At 35.6% G+C, this 19784-nt stretch overlaps 1 protein-coding gene across 2 annotated transcripts in view; it reads left to right on the plus strand.

The window, feature by feature from the left end:
• Nucleotides 1–18797, plus strand: part of LOC149775118 (uncharacterized) — a 62661-nt gene extending 43864 nt beyond the window's left edge. The window contains exons 6-9 of one of the 2 annotated variants that reach the window (XR_016416606.1): nt 4218–4301; nt 5092–5186; nt 9282–14663; nt 14707–18797. Coding sequence is in view for 1 of the 2 variants with exons in the window: in XM_089944205.1 (XP_089800331.1) it covers nt 4218–4301; nt 5092–5186; nt 9282–9827 (725 nt within the window). In the remaining variant the exon portion in view is untranslated. Of the gene's footprint in view, nt 1–4217; nt 4302–5091; nt 5187–9281 lie in introns of both variants that reach the window. The other variant, XM_089944205.1, reaches the window with a different exon arrangement.
• The last annotated feature ends 987 nt before the right edge of the window (nt 18798–19784 follow it).

Raw genomic sequence — 19784 nt, forward strand, 5'->3', positions numbered from 1 at the left:
TGTACTATGATCACAACCTTTATAATCTAATCTCCTCTTTAATGGTCTGGTTGATGAAAATCTGCAAAGAAGCCACCAACGATACCAATTTCCCTCCCTCATAGTTTCAGCTACAGTGGAGGGATTGTCAAGGCAGTTAATTAAAAGATCACAGGACACTCCTAGGACACAAGCCACTTGGAAGCAGTTCTGCCAAACCAATAACCATTGAAAACCACAGTTCTCCTGAACAAAAGTGGACAAGAAGCAAAGAGAAAGTTATTATTTTTGGCAGCATTTTTTGCATGAGAGCTTTTTAATCTAAAAAATGAAATCATCTTCACACCACCCTTATCACAGGTCCCGGTAGGAGGAAGGCTCCAGTTCTTTGCTGCCAAATGGGACAAGATATGCCATGACAGCCTGTGGAATGGGACAAGATATGCGATGACAGGCTGTGGAATTATGTCTCAATTGACAGCTTCCAAGAAGTTCCTGCGATTTGCATACAGACAGTCAATGGTGTTCAGTTTGATTGATGGACTGGGAAATGGCCCATGTCTGGACCACCTCCATGGTGGCAACAGCAAACCACCTGCACTTCATTTTATAATACATTGGGTGAGTTATATCTTGGAGCAAGACATGATATCCCATGTTACATTCCTCCATGTCAACAAGGATAAATCTGATCTCATACCAACTCAACACTTTATTTACATAGGTATGGAGTCCAACAGTCAGTAAACAGAGTATGTCTCCCTGAGGAAAGAGCATTGAAAATCAGAACAATGGTGGCTTCCTTGCTTCTCTACCCACCTGAGAAATCCTTTGCCTGCTGGATTGCTCAGTGCAGCAATAGACCTCTTCGTTCTAGACCCAGTTGTGAGGGCTGCTGTGGTAGGTAGGTAGGTAAGAAGGGCCAAGCTTTGGGTTGAGGGAGATCATGCCTCTTCTTACCCTTCATAGAGGGAAAGGATGACATATCCGCACAGACTTTTTTGTTCTAGATAAAGTGGGTAATTCATTCTGTGTATTGGAAAATAACCCAGACCAAATGAATATGCTTTGCAACTTGGATCATGAAGCTATGGCAGTCACCACAAACACTGTTCTCTGTCATTATCTGTGACATGGGATGGATATTCGAGTCTGCTTCTTAAGCTTTTATCTCAGAGATCTTTCGTCTTGAAAGGCTCAGCTGGTTCTGGTGGGACCTATAAGTTGTTTGATAGCTTGATAAGGATGTGGCTTCACAACATCCTTTGGATTTCTGTGAGGAAATTTTTTCCCTTTCAAAGCCACTCCCCGATATATGGAGACTGTTTTCCAGACGGGTTATCTAGACATTGACTCAGGTACCTTAGGGTACTGGAGATGGTTCCCCCAGAGTAAGGGGATGTATCTCCAAGGATTTGGCGCCAATGTCAGTATCAAGTGGAGATCACTCTACCATCTAGATGGGCAGATACATTTTAGCTTTTTAGCTAAAACATTTTAGTCTGGGAGGGCTGGATTTATGATGTACTAGTATTTCTCCATAGGTATTATGATTGGGTAGGTATTATTGAAGAAATATTTTACTACAAACAATTTTGTGTGTGTATGTGGAGTTTTATTTAATAGATAAATTCCTATACTTTTTCGAAATGTTTATATTCTCATTTTTTGTCATTTTGCTGAGCCAGAGTAGTTCAGTTGGAGAGACTGATTGCAGGCTTGATATCAGTTGGAGAGACTGATTGCAGGCTTGATATCAGTTGGAGAGACTGATTGCAGGTTTGATATCAGTTGGAGAGACTGATTGCAGGCTTGATATCAGTTGGAGAGACTGATTGCAGGCTTGATATCAGTTGGAGAGACTGATTGCAGGCTTGAGGTTGGCCCAGGTCAGCTGCTTTGATGGGAAAAGCCCATGACTCCCATTTCCTTGACATGATTTAGCCAGTAATGTATTTCAAATGCTGCTTTGATGGGTCGGCGGGAAAAGCCCATGACTCCCATTTCCTTGACATGATTTAGCCAGTAATGTATTTCAAATGCTGCTAAAACCCATACAAAAACTGACGAGTCTCACACAGTATTCTTCATGACTTGATATAAAATTACAGAGTCCAGTACATTCATAGGTCATATTTTAAATCTGTAATATTTCTCTTCGATACATTCAGTTTTGCAAATATACATGCATTTTCTTGTGCTTGACATGGATATTCATGACACAGCTGGGTTACAGGAACCTATATATTCTGTTGGCATGTAGATGAGCCTCACTATCACTATCAAGTCTATTTTATACTTCATTTCTTTGTCCTTAGTTATGTCTGATGATATGGGTTTATACTTGTTTAATTAGGCATGTAGATTCAGAACAAAGTTAAATCATGTTTGTCTGAATGGAAATCTTGGTAAAAGTTGCTTTTCCAGAACACTTGGTACCTATTCTCAAAATTTTGTAGATTTTGTCCTTGTTAATTCCAACTTGCATCTGTATATCACCTGCTGCTTTTCTGTGTTCATGACAAGAAAGTTGTGATGGGATTTAGCTTTTCTGTGATCATGACAAGAAAGTTGTGATGGGATTTAGCTTTTATGACTAGTCATTCTTGTGGTTCATTTGTTTGCTCAGTATTTTGTTACAGCTAATCATAATTTTAGGTCCTATTTCACCTACATTTATGATAATGGCATGTGGGAACATATCACAAGGAGTTACTCAGCCATGCCTAACTATGTCAGTGTGACCTAATATGCACTCTTCAGTGACTTTTGAATTTTCAGCAAGTTGCTCATTACAGCACAAATATCATGGACTCTTTTTCGAATACATGGATGAAAATTGGTAAATAGAGACAGTGTGACCTAATTTTCACATGAGTGACTTGTACTTCTGAATTTTTAGCTATTCATTCATTACGTCCTCAATATAATGGACCATACTTCATCAACACTTATGGTATGTGGATGCATCTTAATGAGAGTAACTTGACCTTACCAAAACTAGGTCAGCATAATCATTTATACTTTAGTGACCTTTATTTTGAACTTTGTTTGTTACATTCTCAGTATCTTAGGCTGTTTATTAGGAAAATTGCAGTATGAGTGCAAATCACAGTGAGTAATTCTACCATATAAAAACTAGGTCATTGTTATCTAACTGTTATGCTTGAGTGACTTATATGTTTAGAGCTATCTATTTGATACACCCTCCATATCTTGGACACTTGCTAACTTGCTCATAAACTTGGCACATGGAAGCATATAAACGAGTTTAACTTAACTATACCAAAACTAGGTCACTATAAGATAATTTATGTACCTAAGTGACTGGTATTTTCAGATGTCTGTTCATTACACACTCAGTATCTTTGACCCTATTTCTCCTACACTCAAGAGAATTGCATTTTAAAGAGTGTAAAAAAGTCATATCAAAACTATATCACTGTGACTTAATTTTGAGACAGGAGTCATTCTGGTACTTTTTGTCAGTACCAGTTTGTGCACTGTTGCCTACTGCGATTAAATTCCTGTTGGCATGGGTATTCAACAAGGAATCATGACAAAGAAAAGTTGATATTTACAACTAATTTAAGGGGGCCTTGAGTGGCCAAGTGGTCTAAAGCGCTCTCTGTTACAGATTACTACCATCTCACCTCTGTCTGCGTGGATTCGAGTCTCAGGCTCTGCCAATGTGGATATGTGAGAAAGCTTGCTGGTAGCTTCTCGTGGGTTGGTGGTTCTTTCCGGGGTTTTCCTGGGTTCTTCTCCACCATTAATACTGGGCGCCATGTATGGCCTATCTTGTGCTGAAAAATGGCATTAAACCCTATAACAACAACAACAACAACTAATTTAAGCAACTACTCCGGTGGCCTAGTGGATAGAGCGTCCTTTTCAGATGCAGTAGGTCGCGGGTTTGAACCCCAGCCGAGTCATATCAAGGACTAATGAAAATGGTACTAACAGCTGTCTTGCTAGGCACTCAGCATTACTAGGTTAGTGTCAGGATAATGTGACTGGGTGGGACATCATGCTACATGTCTGTGGCATGATGCCCCAGTGCTAGACATCACTATAAAATGCCACACTGATGACATAGTGATATGACCAAAAAATTGTTAATGCTATGTTAAAAATCCACAGAGGCACACACACACTAATTTAAGCTGATATAAATTGATACTGTATCCCTGTAATTTTAGTATAATAGGTATATATTGATTTCTTTTGCTTTGCAGACAAACGACTGTATACTTGTGAGGTCTGTAACAAGAAGTTTGTAACAAAGAGTTATTTGAATAGACATGTCAAATATCATGGAGGTGAGTTTCCGATGTTAGAGTTTATATTAATACAATAAGTGGTAATATATAATTTTCATTCTCTTTTAAGAAATTCAGGAAATTCTGTGTATTCATTATTTATAAAAATGTATGGGCCATTTTATCAGCATTTCATTATGTTTTCACTCTATTGCTACATGCGTTTAACATTTTCTGTCTATAGTTATCTGGCTGTGCTATCAAAAATTGTAAGGTTATGATTAACATTTATGGATTAACATTATTTTTTACATCCTGTGTACAAAATTTGGAATAGATGCAAATTGTATTAGCACTCCATTAAATAATAAAATTTGCAGTTTAAATGTCAGATGGCCATTATTTGGTGGAATAAGCTTTACGAGAGAGGACAGCGTAATTGGTGTGGCTAATTGATTTACTATAGTTGAGTGTTCAGATTAAGTTATAAAGGTTGATCATTAGCTGTTCAAACTATCTCTGTAATGTCAAACAAAATTGTTGAATGAATACTAGTGTGACCCATTTTCATTTTTCAAGTCACACAGTTTTGTTTCTGTGATTATTATATGATCATTTTTTTCTCCGTTAACTTTACATTGTCAGAATCATTCAGTATTTTACGATATTGCATAAACAGTTGTCATTGATAAATTTACAAGAACAGCTGGATCCATTTTTCATGTACTTTCAATAATTCCTTTAACCATGATGGTTCAGTATCATATTCATGAATATTGCTTGCTGAGAATTGTATTTAAAGCAACTGTACAGCACATTAAGATTGAGATTATTTGTTGTATTATTACAGAGAAGAAGTTTAAGTGCAACTTTGAAGACTGCAGTTATGCTTGTGTTGATCAGGTTGGACTAAATAAGCATATACGTTTGATGCATACACATAAGGTTAGTAGTCTCTCATTATCATATACATTATAATAAGCAATAATTGCTGACATGTCACCTTTGTCCATGTGGGTTTTCAATCTCAGCCTCGGCCAGTGTGGGTACGTGTGAAAGTATGACAGTATCTTCCCATTGGTCGGTGGTTTTCCTTGGTTTTTCCTCAACCAGTTACACTGGCTGCCATATATATCCTATCACGTATTGAATAATGGCATTAAGTCCATAATAACATTAACAACAATAAAGCAGTGCTGGAGCTACAGGGGTTGAAAGTTCAATCAGCCAGGCTGAAACCAATCAATCTATTGATTGGTTTTATTGATCAATCAATCAGCCAATCAGTCAGTCAATCAGTAAATCAATCAATCAACCTACCAAAGAACCGTGTAGATAGAGGTTAGATCCTTTTGCACTCAGTCAGTAATGTCTGCCTATTCCCACATAAGTCAGTCTAGAGGGACCTACATTGGTATTATTAAAATTAGGCATGCTTGAAGTTAGTTTGAATACATTTCTTTCTTACTTATGTATTGCCAGAAATTTGGAAACTTATTGTGTTATGTCTCTGTCATAAACTAAGTAGCAGAATAAAGCAAAACCAATATATTCAGTAAAATAATTTTTTATTTATTTATTGAACACAAAGGGTAAATTTAAGAGACACTTACAGTATTGTGAATTAAATCACAAATAATCCTAACACAGGTCCAAAACTAGAGAATGTTCTGAATGAATTCCAATAGTCTTTAATGTCCTGATGTACCACACTGATATGTCCAGAATGTCTTGGAATGAGTCGTCAATAATCCTAAAGTAGTGTTTTAGTTTTATAAGTCAGTGAGCACTTTTTAATTCTAGTGAATAATTTAAACAAATAATTCCTCTACAATATATCTGAACACAACTGTATGTGATTCTAAAGACTGATCATAAAACAGGAATGAAAAATTTGTTTACCAAACAATTATATATATATATATATATATATATATATATATATATACACAGCATGACCTCGCTATAGCATGCTCCGTTATAACGCGAATTTGGATATAATGCGGTTGTGGTATGGCTCCCGATATTTCATATACATGTATTTTTCTTGTGCACAAAAAAAATCTTAAAAAGTACGAGAAAAAAACCGTAAAAAGTTGCTTTTCATCTAGGGGAAGAGATCGCATATGAATAATACAAGACGATCGCTTGGTTCCTGAAATTTTATATGCATTTTTCTCGTACACGAAAAAGTATTTTTCTCGTACACGAAAAAGTATTTTTTTTCTTCTTAAAAGTAAGAAGAAGAAAAAACGCATAAAAAGTTTATTCTGGGATCGTGTAGGTCTTCGCCAATGTCGCACACTTGGATTGTTTTTCCTTATTGACTGCAAAACATACCATGTGGCTTTTTTTATTTGTTGGCGACATTGTTGGCTGTTTAAAATTTTATATACAACCATTGGTTTGGAGTGCAGAAATTCAGAGACCCCATGAAAGGAAGCCGCAAACTGGATATAAAATGCACTGAAATTTATATATTGTTACATAAACAAATTCTTTGTCCATACTGACAAACCGTCCAAACAATGTATTGTTATATCATAATCCGCTTATCCTGACATCTAGCATGAGTTCAGTATGTTGTGAAATATCCGATTTTTTGTTGTTGACATTTCTGGTAACGGAGATCAACCAGACGAGGCATTGTCTCGTAATCTTTCATTGGATTTTCGGCCGCTCGCTAGTAATTAATATATTTACAAAGACTGAAATTTATATGTGCATGGTAAGTGAAATTCCTCTTCGTTTCACTCAGAATTAAATTAATAATCATCAGAACACTTGCGTCTCTATCGTCCGTTGACCCTTTGTTAATTTTCAGACGCATGCATGGAAGGCAGCATCACAGTACTACCACAAATGTAAAAAAAAAAGATGCATATAAAAAATACATGTTACTTATTAGCTTATTCAGTAGGCATGGAGGTACAGTAACTAGAATAGTCTAAACGACGGCCAATTCCTTTTTAAAAATGTACCTAGATAAAATAGTTTGCTGAAATTTCAAATGAAACAGATTACCTTTGAAGCACCGACTGTTATGAAAACGTGCTCAGCAAATGGAAAAAATACCAGTCTCAATCATGCAATACAATTATTTGATGTTGCCGCCAAAATAAGAAATGGGCATTCGTTTGGTTCTCCATGCTCCCTTCATCAAAGAAAGCCGACTACAATCTTTCAATAACAGCAAAAAACTTTTCTTCAAAGGAAGTCAGTACCAAACTTAAATAAAAGTGATGGAATCTGATGGATTTTTGCATTTTCCAACGTGACTGGAACACGTTAACTGTGCTGTGAAAGTTTTTTTTTTGTAGGGAAAAAGTTTATAAAACGCAAACTAACTTTTATTGATTTGGAACATACTTTAAAGTAAATGTGCTTCATCATTCGTTACGTGATTGTGCTCTGTTTTTCCACTGAATTCAGACCAATATGACCTGTTACAAAATTAACGAATATTTTAAAGCTGTGTGTGCATATTTTCAGTGGAATCACTTGTATTTTGGATTCAATGTATATGATGAGTTTCGCATGTGAGTACACGGCATTGATATTCTATTCATGCTATACATTAGACATTTATATATAAACAGGATTCACGTATATATACCAATTAATGGTTCTCTCAATAAAGTAAACTATTATATTATGTCTTCTCTGTTTTCACTACAGGTGTATTTCTCATTTAATATGCATCAATTCAAGATGGTAACTGTGCCGACGAAGCATGCATTTTACCGTCCGCATTTATTACACACCCTCCCCCAATTTTTTGTTGTTGGGGGGTGTGTACATTTTTTTCAGCTAACTGACTTGGTTGCATATAACACGGTTCAGTATTTAATGCGGTCGGGTTTTATGGCTCCCAACTACCATGTTAAAGCAGGGTCACACTGTATATATATATATATATAAAGCCCACTTGACCTATGATGCAAATTGTTTTCTGGAAAAACTAATTCCATTAAGTCATAAGTAAGGCTAAGCCCTGAACTTGTATTGTAATGATCTACTTGTTTACCACATATAATGATGACAACAAAAGTCAGGTAGGCAAAACTCCACAACCCTCAATCATGAACATGACGAAGGGTCAGGTGCACAATATAAAAGAAATATACAAGTGTTACTATCAATATTTAGTTCAGTCTGTTCATTTGTCTGGTTTGATTTTGAGTTTAGTCACTATTGTAGGATATTTGTGTTCCATGAACAAATTTCTAATTTAGTTAAGGCCAGTTTGTAAATCTTTATAAAGAAAAGAGAAAATAGAATTAGGATTTTGTTATAAGGATGATATATGAAGTGCCCATTACTGGGTCATTGTGTTCATTGGCACATGATGTCATGTTTCTCTGTACAATTTAATTGATTAACTGAAGGTCTTGTCATTTATGCTCACGATGTAAAGAAACCAGTCATTAGCCATTGTTGTTGTTTTTGTGGGTTTTCAGTGCATGATAGACCAAATTTTAGCTTAATTATATGGACATTATTTGATCCATGGTGTCATATTGTTTTTATTTTCCTGGCATTGAACCTTCTTGTAAAAAGCAATGATGTTCATGTCTTGCAGGTACCATAATCTTTCCTGAAAACCCTACCCTAAATATGTAAATAATCTTTCCTGTAACAATATATATAGTCTAGCAGGATTATGTCTTCCTGTTAAGAACAAATGTACTTATGTCTTGCAGCGCTAGGTCTTCTTGTTAAAACAAATATGCTCATGTCTTGTATGACTATAAGCCTTCCCATTCAAAATGCAAATATTTTTTATGCCTTGTAGGACTGTAAGCCTTCCCATACAAAATGCAAATATTTTTTATATCTTGCAGGACTGTAAGCCTTCTCATACAGAATGCAAATATTTGTTATGCCTTGCAGGACTGTAAGCCTTCCCATACAGAATGTAAATATTTTGTATGCCTTGCAGGACTGTAAGCCTTCCCATACAAAACGCAAATATTTTTTATGCCTTGCAGGACTGTAAACCTTCCCATACAAAATGCAAATATTTTTTATGTCTTGCAGGACTACAAACCTTATGTCTGCTCATTATGCTTGTACAAAACTGGTCTCCGTGGAAACCTGGACAAACACATCCGTAGCGTTCACAACCTTGATGTGGTGACTAAGCATACAGTTCATCTGAAGATGAAGTTCAAGGACAGGAAATCTGGAGACATCATTAACAAGGAAGGTGAACTGGTTTATTCACTTCAGGATAAGAAAATTAATGAGTGCCATATAAATCCCAAATTTCAGGAAATGCTTTCCCTTCAGAATTTACATCAGTCAATTGACCCACTGGAATCTCCTGAGGAATCCCAGCAAATTCGTGCTGAAAATCACACTGCAACAAAATCAGAGATGGTGTCGGTTTTGCCCACAGAAGGAAACTTCATTCACAATTATTGTTATCCTGGACAACCATTTCCAGTAACTGCCACCTCTATGTCCTTGAATATGTCACACAGTGACCTTGGGATGCAAAACAGCTCTCAGACACCACAGTCAGAATTGTACCAAATGGATCCATTGGCTTTTGCACCCACTAAATATACAGAATATTATTAAATAAGCAGTTAGTCAGAATTTTCCATGTTTTCACAGGTCATTATGATAGCTTGGGTGAAATAGGTTTGGTTGGTTGGTAAAACAAAAGGTAAACCTTTTTCAGTTTTTGGTTCTATTGGTCATGCACAAGAAGAGATTATGGGATTGTCGTCTGTTATCGTAGTGTGTCTGTCCATTAACAAAGTTTTTTTTATCACTATTCCTCCAAACTAGATGGAAGAATGCCATGAAACTTTACACACACTTTCATCCCAGAGTCTGTTTAGTCCTAAATTAAGTGGTGCTATGGTGACATGCAAGATGGCTTTGCTATATTCAGAATATTATTGTCACTGATTCTCCATAATGGATGGTCAAATCAAGATGTTGGTCAAATCAAGATGGTGGTTTCACTAAAAGTTTCTTATAATGCCTAGTGAGCCCTACAGAAACAATTATGTCAGTGTGATGTCCAAAATGGCCACCATGGCAGACATCTTGAATAAATCTTTTTGTCACTATTCCTTCTGAATAGAAAGTCATATTGACAAGACTTCTTATGATATTAGTTGGTCTATAATCAGAGTGGTTCTGCATGGTCATCAAGTATGGGCAGCATGGCAGTCATTTTGAGAATCTTCTTATCACTATTCCACCTAAACTGATGTCATATCAACATGACAATTTCATTAAAAGACTTCATATGATGTCAAGCTGGACTTAAAAATGAAACTGGTGCTAAGATGTCATCCAGTATGTCATCCAGTATGGTGACCACATCAGCTGTCTTGAAAATCTTGTTATTGTTTCTCCTCCTCAACAGAAAGTCATAGCGATATAAAGTTATGACATCTGATTGGGCCTAAATTAAAATCATGCTGCCTGGATATCCATTATAGCTACTAGTGCAGTCATCTTGAAAATCTTGTTTTTTTTTTACTTAACAGCCTTATCATAATTTACTTTTCACCAAATGTTTTAGGTTGCCTAGTTGGTTTTAAATAAAAATAACGCTGATCTAATATCCAGTATGGCCACCCAGGCAGCCATCTTGAAAACATTTGTCATTGCTACTTCTGCTTAATGGAAAGTCATATCAACATGGGTTTTCACCAGAATACTAATTATTAAATCTTGTTGGTCCTGAATGAAAATGTTTCAGATTTGATCTCGAATATCACTGCTACAATGAAGATATTGAAAATCTTGCTACTAAGTTTCTTGAATGTATGGTTATAGATGTATCAACATGGGATTTTCACTAAAAGTCTCCTAATGGTGCCAAGTTTGTCCTAAAAGAAAATGGTACAGGTCTATCAACCAGTATGGCTGCCACAAAGCTAATGTGAAAATCTTGTCACTCAAGAATATCAGAGATGTTTCAGCACTCATTGGTCAAAAAGAAGAAAGGATTCTTTCTTGAATTTATGAAAATTCTTTACTGTAGAGCACTAGTCCCATCTGGAGACTCCTCTTTAATTTAAGCTTTCATCATTTGGTTATGACATAATAATGTGTAATTCTACTCCAAAATATTTGTGCTCAAAACTAACAGAAGTATAAGTAATCTCATTTATGAATCCAGCTTTGGAACAGCTAATTAAAACTCACATTATCTATCTATTTGCTTAGCATAACAATTCCCAGGCTGTCAAGAACATAGAACCAGATCTGTTAGGCTGCCAGGCTGTCAGGAACATAGAACCAGATCTGTTAGGCTGTCAGGAGCATAGAACCAGATCTGTTATTACAGCTAAATGTTAGAATTGTTGTTGGGACAAGATGAGTGTCAGTATTTGTCTGTTTTCTGAGAGTCACAACTTTCACATGTGAATCATGAAACTTGGTGTGTGGAAGCATCTCAGTAACTTTTACATTTGTGTTGGCTTAGTTTGCTGGACTCATCATTCAAAGGATGCAGTTCAGGTTCTCCTCATCCACCTTGGATGCGGGAGGTTGCGGGTTTGAACCCTGGCCGAGTCATACCAGAGACTTATAAAAATGGTATTAACAGCTGCCTCACTATGCGCTCAGCATTAAGAAGTTAGTGTTAGGACTGGTTGGCCTGGTGTCAGGATAATGTGACTGGGTGGGACATCATGCTACATTAAAAATTCAAATCACACACAAACATATACTCAATTTCTATGATCAAGTCAGCCTGGGTTGCCATGGGGTCACCTTGGGCAGGGCATAATCCTCCAGTGCCCTGGCACTAAGGAAACTACTTGCGTTGCTGTGCAATAAAGACCCTGGCACTAAGGAAACTACTTGCTTTGCTGTGCAGTAAAGCAAAAACCAAACCTAATCAAACCAAGCCTTTTTGAAGAATGAGGTATCATTGACTTCATGCTTCAGTACCTTTTTAGAAATTTTGTGTTAAAAGTTTATTTATTGGGGTATTTATATTCCAATCAATAAACTTGATAAGTGGATGCATTTCTGTCAATACTGCTTCCTTAAAACCAAAGAAGGAAACAGTGACCTACAGTTTATAATGCATAAAAAGGGTTTGAATACCAGTGCAGTTGGAAGTAGGAATAAACATGTTTACTCAATGGTAAACATTCATATATAAAAACTGTTTGTAATATGTTACCCTCAGTGGGTTAACTGTGTATTGTACTGTGAATGAGTATGGGAACCCTTTGTATGGACTGCATTCTCATGCATTTTTAGTAAGTCGTCACCTAAGTTTAATCAGGCTAATTATGTATTCATGAAATATGTTAATTGACAGTATGTTAATTGACTCACTCTAAGTTTAATCAGGCTAATTATTTATTAATGAAATATGTAAATTGACTCACTGTAAGGTTACTTATAGCCTTTCATCCAGTACAATCTGGCTTTTAAGGCTGGACATTGATAATAGCTTGTCAGGCAGATCTTTAAAAAACAATGATTTAAAAGAAAAATACTTAAACAATGTTATTCTTCAATTTTTTAAATTACCAACTCATTACAATACCTTAACTTTGATTTCACAGTAGAGAATGTTTTTTATACCTTTATGTTGTGTTACAATTGGTAGGTAGTCGGTAGGTGAGTTGCTGGTTCACAGTATGTCCACACAATATTGGCAGTATAGTGCAAAATAAAACATCTTAAAGTTCTGATGTGTATTAGATGTTGATGAGAAAGTGGAATACTAGATATAATGCAGGGTAGGACAAGAAAACGGATATTGGTGGAAAAATTGAGGGTGTTTTAGTGCCCAAGTTTTCTCTGGCAATTCCCTTTGAGCCCCAACAAAGATGACATAATTGAGGATACTTACAGTAAAACTTTTTTTTTTTAATGACCACAGCTTTTTTCTGATTTGTATGTTATACACTCCCTTTTTTTTCCTGGGTAACATGTTTCCCCCATGTGCTTCATTCCTTGGCATCTGGTTTCTTTTTTATTTTTTAAAATGTTGATTCATGATGATAAATGTAGCCAGTCATTCTCAACTGCTCACATGAGCATGCTCCTGACTCTTTCAACTGACTCATTACAAATTGTTTGTATATGTACATTGAACAGTGCTGTGATGTTTGCATATGTACATTGAACAGTGCTGTGATGTTTGTATATGTACATTGAACAGTGCCATGATGTTTGTATACGTACATTGAACGGTGCTGTGATGTTTGTATATGTACATTGAACAGTGCCATGATGTTTGTATATGTACATTGAACAGTGCTGTGACGTTTGTATATGTACATTGGACAGTGCTGTTATGTTTGCATATGTACATTGAACAGTGCTGTGATGTTTGCATACATACATTGAACAGTGCTGTGATGTTTGTATATGTACATTGAACAGTGCCATGATGTTTGTATATGTACATTGAACAGTGCCATGACGTTTGTATATGTACATTGAACAGTGCTGTGATGTCTGTATATGTACATTGAACAGTGCTGTGATATTTGCATATGTACATTGAACAGTGCCGTGATATTTGTATATGTGCATTGAACAGTGCTGTGATATTTGTATATGTACATTGAACAGTGCTGTGATATTTGCATATGTACATTGAACAGTGCTGTGATATTTGCATATGTACATTGAACAGTGCTGTGATATTTGCATATGTACATTGAACAGTGCTGTGATGTTTTAAAAATGAGTTTGCCAGATATTTTGGAATATGTTTAAAGAAGGAAAGAATGTGAAGGTATTACTTACACCAGTAATTAGGCATGTTATTTATTTAAATTCACATCGTATTTAAGGAAGATTTTCTGACATTTTAACATGGAGATTCAACTACTTTTTGACAAAATTCCACTGCTGAAAAAAGTGCCATTATTTTATCTGCTGATTGAAAATTGACTAGAATGTTTTCTAACAGTTCAATCAACGCTCACATGGAAATTTTGTCTGTCACATGATTATATTGTGTTAGAATGAGTTTTGTGGACTTATAACCTGCAAAGTATTGCCAAAATATGTCAAATATGGGCCACAGTACCAGGGTATAAATTTTTGATTTTATTCACAGAACACTGGGTAAGAAGGTTAGTGGATTGTTTACCCTAATTATATTTTGACTTTTGCAATTCAGTGTTTTCTTTCATTGTTCATTTACAGGAAAGCACAATAAGTAAAATTTTCAGTGTCCTTCATTTCATCAAATTCTCTGAATGAGTTATGAAAATCTGTTCACTCCCTCTGTCATTGTAATGTATTTTTTTACCTTGTGTTGGTTGATTTTCATTTTCATTTTGCAATGTAATGATTTCTTTCATTCAAATATATATAAGGACGAGGTGAGCTATGTAAGTGTTGATTATGCTTTGGTTTACCTTTCCAGGTGAGCTATGTAAGCATTGATTACACTTTGGTTTACCTTTCCAGGTGAGCTATGTAAGCATTGATTATGCTTTGGTTTACCTTTCAGGTGAGCTATGTAAGCATTGATTATGCTTTGGTTTACCTTTCCAGGTGAGCTATGTGAGCATTGATTATGCTTTGGTTTGCCTTTCCAAAACAAGAGCACTTGATACTTTGTCTTTAAGTGAATGATATGTTTTGTTGACTGGTGTAAGTGTATTGTAACAGTTACATTTTGCTTGTACAGTTATTGTGTTATCAGTGGGATCTATCAAAATAAGAAATTGCTATACATAGTTTGGAGGTACACAAACTTTTGTTTCCTTGTTTTTCATTACCATATTTTTGCTAAATGATTTTGACCAACCATTTTATTTCTTGGTCCTGATTGTATTAGTATATCATAATCATCTGTATGGCTGTTATTTTGATTTAATAATAATTTGTTTTGCAGTATTTTTTAACAGTATCATATATCACATTTCCTCTTCAGATACATTATCTGGTCATAATGCATTAGGAGTCCTTCCACTATCTGATCATAATGCATTAGGAGTCCTTCCATTATCTGATCATAATGCATTAGGAGTCCTTCCACTATCTGATCATAATGCATTAGGAGTCCTTCCACTATCTGATTATAATGCATTAGGAGTGCTACAATTATCTGATTATAATGCATTAGGAGTCCTTCCACTATCTGATCAAAATGCATTAGGAGACCTTCCACTATCTGATCATAATGCATTAGGAGTCCTTCCACTATCTGATCATAATGCATTAGGAGTCCTTCCACTATCTGATCATAATGCATTGGGAGTGCTACAATTATCTGATTATAATGCATTAGGAGTCCTTCTACTATCTGATTATAATGCATTAGGAGTGCTACAATTATCTGATTATAATGCATTAGGAGTCCTTCCACTATCTGATCAAAATGCATTAGGAGACCTTCCATTATCTGATCATAATGCATTAGGAGTCCTTCCACTATCTGATCATAATGCATTAGGAGTCCTTGCACTATCTGATCATAATGCATTAGGAGTACTTCCACTTTCTGATTATAATGCATTGGGAGTGCTACAATTATCTGATTATAAAGCATTAGGAATCCTTCCACTATCTGATTATAAAACATTAGGAATCCTTCCACTATCTGATCATAATGCATTAGGAGTGCTACAATTATCTGATCATAATGCATTAGGAGTCCTTCCACTATCTGATTATAATGCATTAGGAGTCCTTCCACTATCTGATTATAATGCATTAGGAGTGCTACAATTATCTGATTATAATGCATTAGGAGTCCTTCCACTATCTGATCAAAATGCATTAGGAGACCTTCCATTATCTGATCATAATGCATTAGGAGTCCTTCCACTATCTGATCATAATGCATTAGGAGTCCTTCCACTATCTGATCATAATGCATTAGGAGTCCTTCCACTATCTGATCATAATGCATTAGGAGTACTTCCACTTTCTGATTATAATGCATTGGGAGTGCTACAATTATCTGATTATAAAGCATTAGGAATCCTTCCACTATCTGATTATAAAGCATTAGGAATCCTTCCACTATCTGATCATAATGCATTAGGAATCCTTCCACTATCTGATCATAATGCATTATGGGTCCTTCCACTGTCTTGTAAATCAAGACCTCTTAGTATGAATAAAGGTGTTAACAGTAACAATATCCTTTAACGTGTTTGAGAACTAATAGTGCTCAGTTTATCTGTTTCCTGTGATGAAAGTCAGATGAGAGTGGTCTCCTCTTGGACAGAAGGATCGGATCAAATCCCATCATTCCTTCCTTACTGCTTTTTTAATGTCTATTACGCATGTACATTTATGGAGGTCAGACAAACACCTGTTTTGCACCATTCACAAGTCTTAGTGATGAAAGGAGTTTTCTCATCACTTGGGAAGTATACTCCATCTTTTTTGTCACTGAATTTTGTTCTTTTGTCACCAGAGATGAATATTTACATCACATTTGTTTGTTTCATTGTATGATAAGCAGTATCAACCCATCTTACAGAGATGAATATTTACATCACATTTGTTTGTTTCATTGTATGATAAGCAATATCAACCCATCTTGCAGAAAATCTTGGTACCTAACCACATGTTATACATACACATCAGTACTGGCTTCGGTTGAACCACAAAAACCAGTCTGAAGAACCAAATATTGCATGTACTTATCAGTACTGGCTTCGGTTGAACCACAAAAACCAGTCTGAAGAACCCAATATTGCATGTACTTATCAGTACTGGCTTCGGTTGAACCACAAAAACCAGTCTGAAGAACCCAATATTGCATGTACTTATCAGTACTGGCTTCGGTTGAACCACAAAAACCAGTCTGAAGAACCCAGTATTGCATGTACTTATCAGTACTGGCTTCGGTTGAACCACAAAAACCAGTCTGAAGAACCCAATATTGCATGTACTTATCAGTACTGGCTTAGGTTGAACCACAAAAACCAGTCTGAAGAACCCAATATTGCATGTACTTATCAGTACTGGCATTTTTTTTTTGTATACTAGGCCTCAGAACCCTTTTTGACCCCGTCCACTCAAGTTCTGGAATCATCTTGCTTACACCCACAAACTGGTTCCTTCTACTTGACAGCCAGTCTAGGACTCATTATGTTGACAGTGAACAACATCCAGCCACAACAACCTCCAGCTTTGTCGTAGATGTACAGTATAACTGGTACCAGATTCGGTAATAAAGTCTTCCAGGACATCTAATCACCAAATCAATGCAGACTGGAACAAGGCTGTTCCATCACCATTACCATCTCTATCACAACTTGTGCATAATTCTGATAATGGTGATTTCTTGAAGTCTTAAGCTACTGCTACCAAAGTTTTGTTTTTTCCTGCTGCTCCTTCAGTGGAAACTAACAATATTCCAAACTTGTCAGCATTGTATCCAGGAAAGACAGTAGCATAGTCTGGTCAAGTTGCTGACATCTTGCAATACAAGACCCTAATGTTACCAGGCTTTCTTTTTGCACAATTCCACTCTGATTTTATATATATTTGACTCGTGCATATTTCCTGAAGGGTACCGCAACCAGAGTGCATACCCTGTTGAGTGTAACATCTTCCACCCTGTGAGTAGAAGTTTCTTTGATGTGAACCCAATTTAGGACTGTATCATGATGATGATGCACTTCGACATAAAATTGGGGACTTTTTGAGAGAATGTGGTTGCAGTACTTCATATATACATTATTTTGGAAGGGGTTTGTTTTTCTTAAGTCTCACTGTAGTTTATGTTTACATTTTTGGAACTTTGTGTGTATGATTTGGATTTTTAATGTAGCTTTAATAATTTTAGTCATATCACTACGATGTCTGCAGTGTGGCAGTTTAAAGTGATGTCTAGCACTGGGGTTTCATGCGGCAGACATGTAGCATGATGTTCCACTCAGTCACATCCTGACACCAGGCCGACCAGGCCTAACACTAACCTCTTGATGATGAGCACTAAGAAAGGCAGCTGTTAGTATAATTTTTTAAAGTCTTTGGTATGACTCTGCAGGGGTTTGAACCTGTGACCTTCTGCATCTGAGACAGGTGCTGTAACCACTTAGGTCCCCAGAGGGGTCTTTAACACACTTTTAGTGATAAGACAGGTCTGGATACATGGATATTTTTCTTTGACTTACAGAGGACCTGATTTATGAGGTAGTGGAAGGAATTTTAAAATATCAAATGAGTATTATTGAAGAAGCGTATTTTACTTCATAATTGGTCTCTACATAGTCACAAACCTTTTAATATTTGAAAAGAAATTTCCTTGATTGCATTTAGATGGATCTTCTTGTATAGTAAACATTTTTGTAAAATATACATTTTGATAGATATGTACATATTGTTCTGATTGTCTGCGTATTAAGTTCTAAAATAATCATTTATATATATTTATGTAAATAACCTAATTTCATACATTGTCATGCATTGTGGAGTATATTTTTATACTTCAAAATTTATTGATTATTGCTTCTGTGCTAAACCCTAATCTTTCAGAATTTTCAGTATTCTATATTGAGACTATTTTTCCCAATTTTTACCCAGTAGTATTGGCTGAATATTTTTCTGATTCTGAAATAAATCACCTTATCTTTACTTTAGTCTTGTTTTATGTATAAATCCCTCATGATACTTGCTTATAAGATGAGTTCAACTGCCAACTGCAATGACCCTGATCTTTTGTTGCATAATGCAAGTACATATGGTAATGTTGTTTCACTTTCTTCCAATAGATATTGATGGCTGTTGACTCATGGAGATACCTGTAAAATGCTAATTGCTGTTATCAAGTTCAATGGATCAGCTTACAAGGAAAAGATGTATAAAGATGTCTTGTTACAAATATAAACATGGAAAACTGAAAAAGCAAAATTTTGAGGTCAAAATGATGAGGTCAAGGTCATTATTCCAGCTGGGTTAGCAATAGCAGGCTTATTTGGACCTCATATTTAACAATGTTCAATAAATTAACATATTTTAGCCTTCTGGTTACCATGGAGATCCATTACTAGTTAGTAAGACAGTACTTTTGCAAAATTTTAAAGTAGAATTTAAATTTTAAATATTAAATTCCAATTTAAATTTTAAATTTTAAATACCAATTTAAATTAAAATTTTTATATTGAATTTGGTGTTAAGTTTTCAAGAATAGTTTCCTCATAAAAAGCAATGCAAGTGCAGGATGTAAAGTTGATTGAAGTCATGCACATTGAATGAATGGTAACTGTATGAGGAAAAGCTTATGATTTTCTTAAGAATTTGTGTTTATATTTCCATTCACTGTAGTCTGCAGTTGTATCTGCCTGTTTACATTTTTGTTCATCAAAATAACTAACATCAGACTTCAAATGCATATTGTTTGTCAGATCTGTTCCATCAGGAAAGTGTATTATCTCCCTTGTCCCACTGTAAACGATGATGAGACCTGGGATCCAAGAGTAAAAGTAATAATTGGCTGAGTTAGTTGCAATTGATGATTCTTGCATGCGAAATTCAGCTGTTGATACATTTTCCTCTAAAAATTTTTTGTTCTTCTAATTTTTAAAGTCAGTGCAGGAAATAGGAATTGTATGGAACTAGTTT

The sequence above is a fragment of the Sinohyriopsis cumingii genome, chromosome 19 (genome assembly GCF_028554795.1).
Source record: "Sinohyriopsis cumingii isolate HCF-2022 chromosome 19, ASM2855479v2, whole genome shotgun sequence".
NCBI classification, from domain to species: Eukaryota; Metazoa; Mollusca; class Bivalvia; order Unionida; family Unionidae; genus Sinohyriopsis; species Sinohyriopsis cumingii.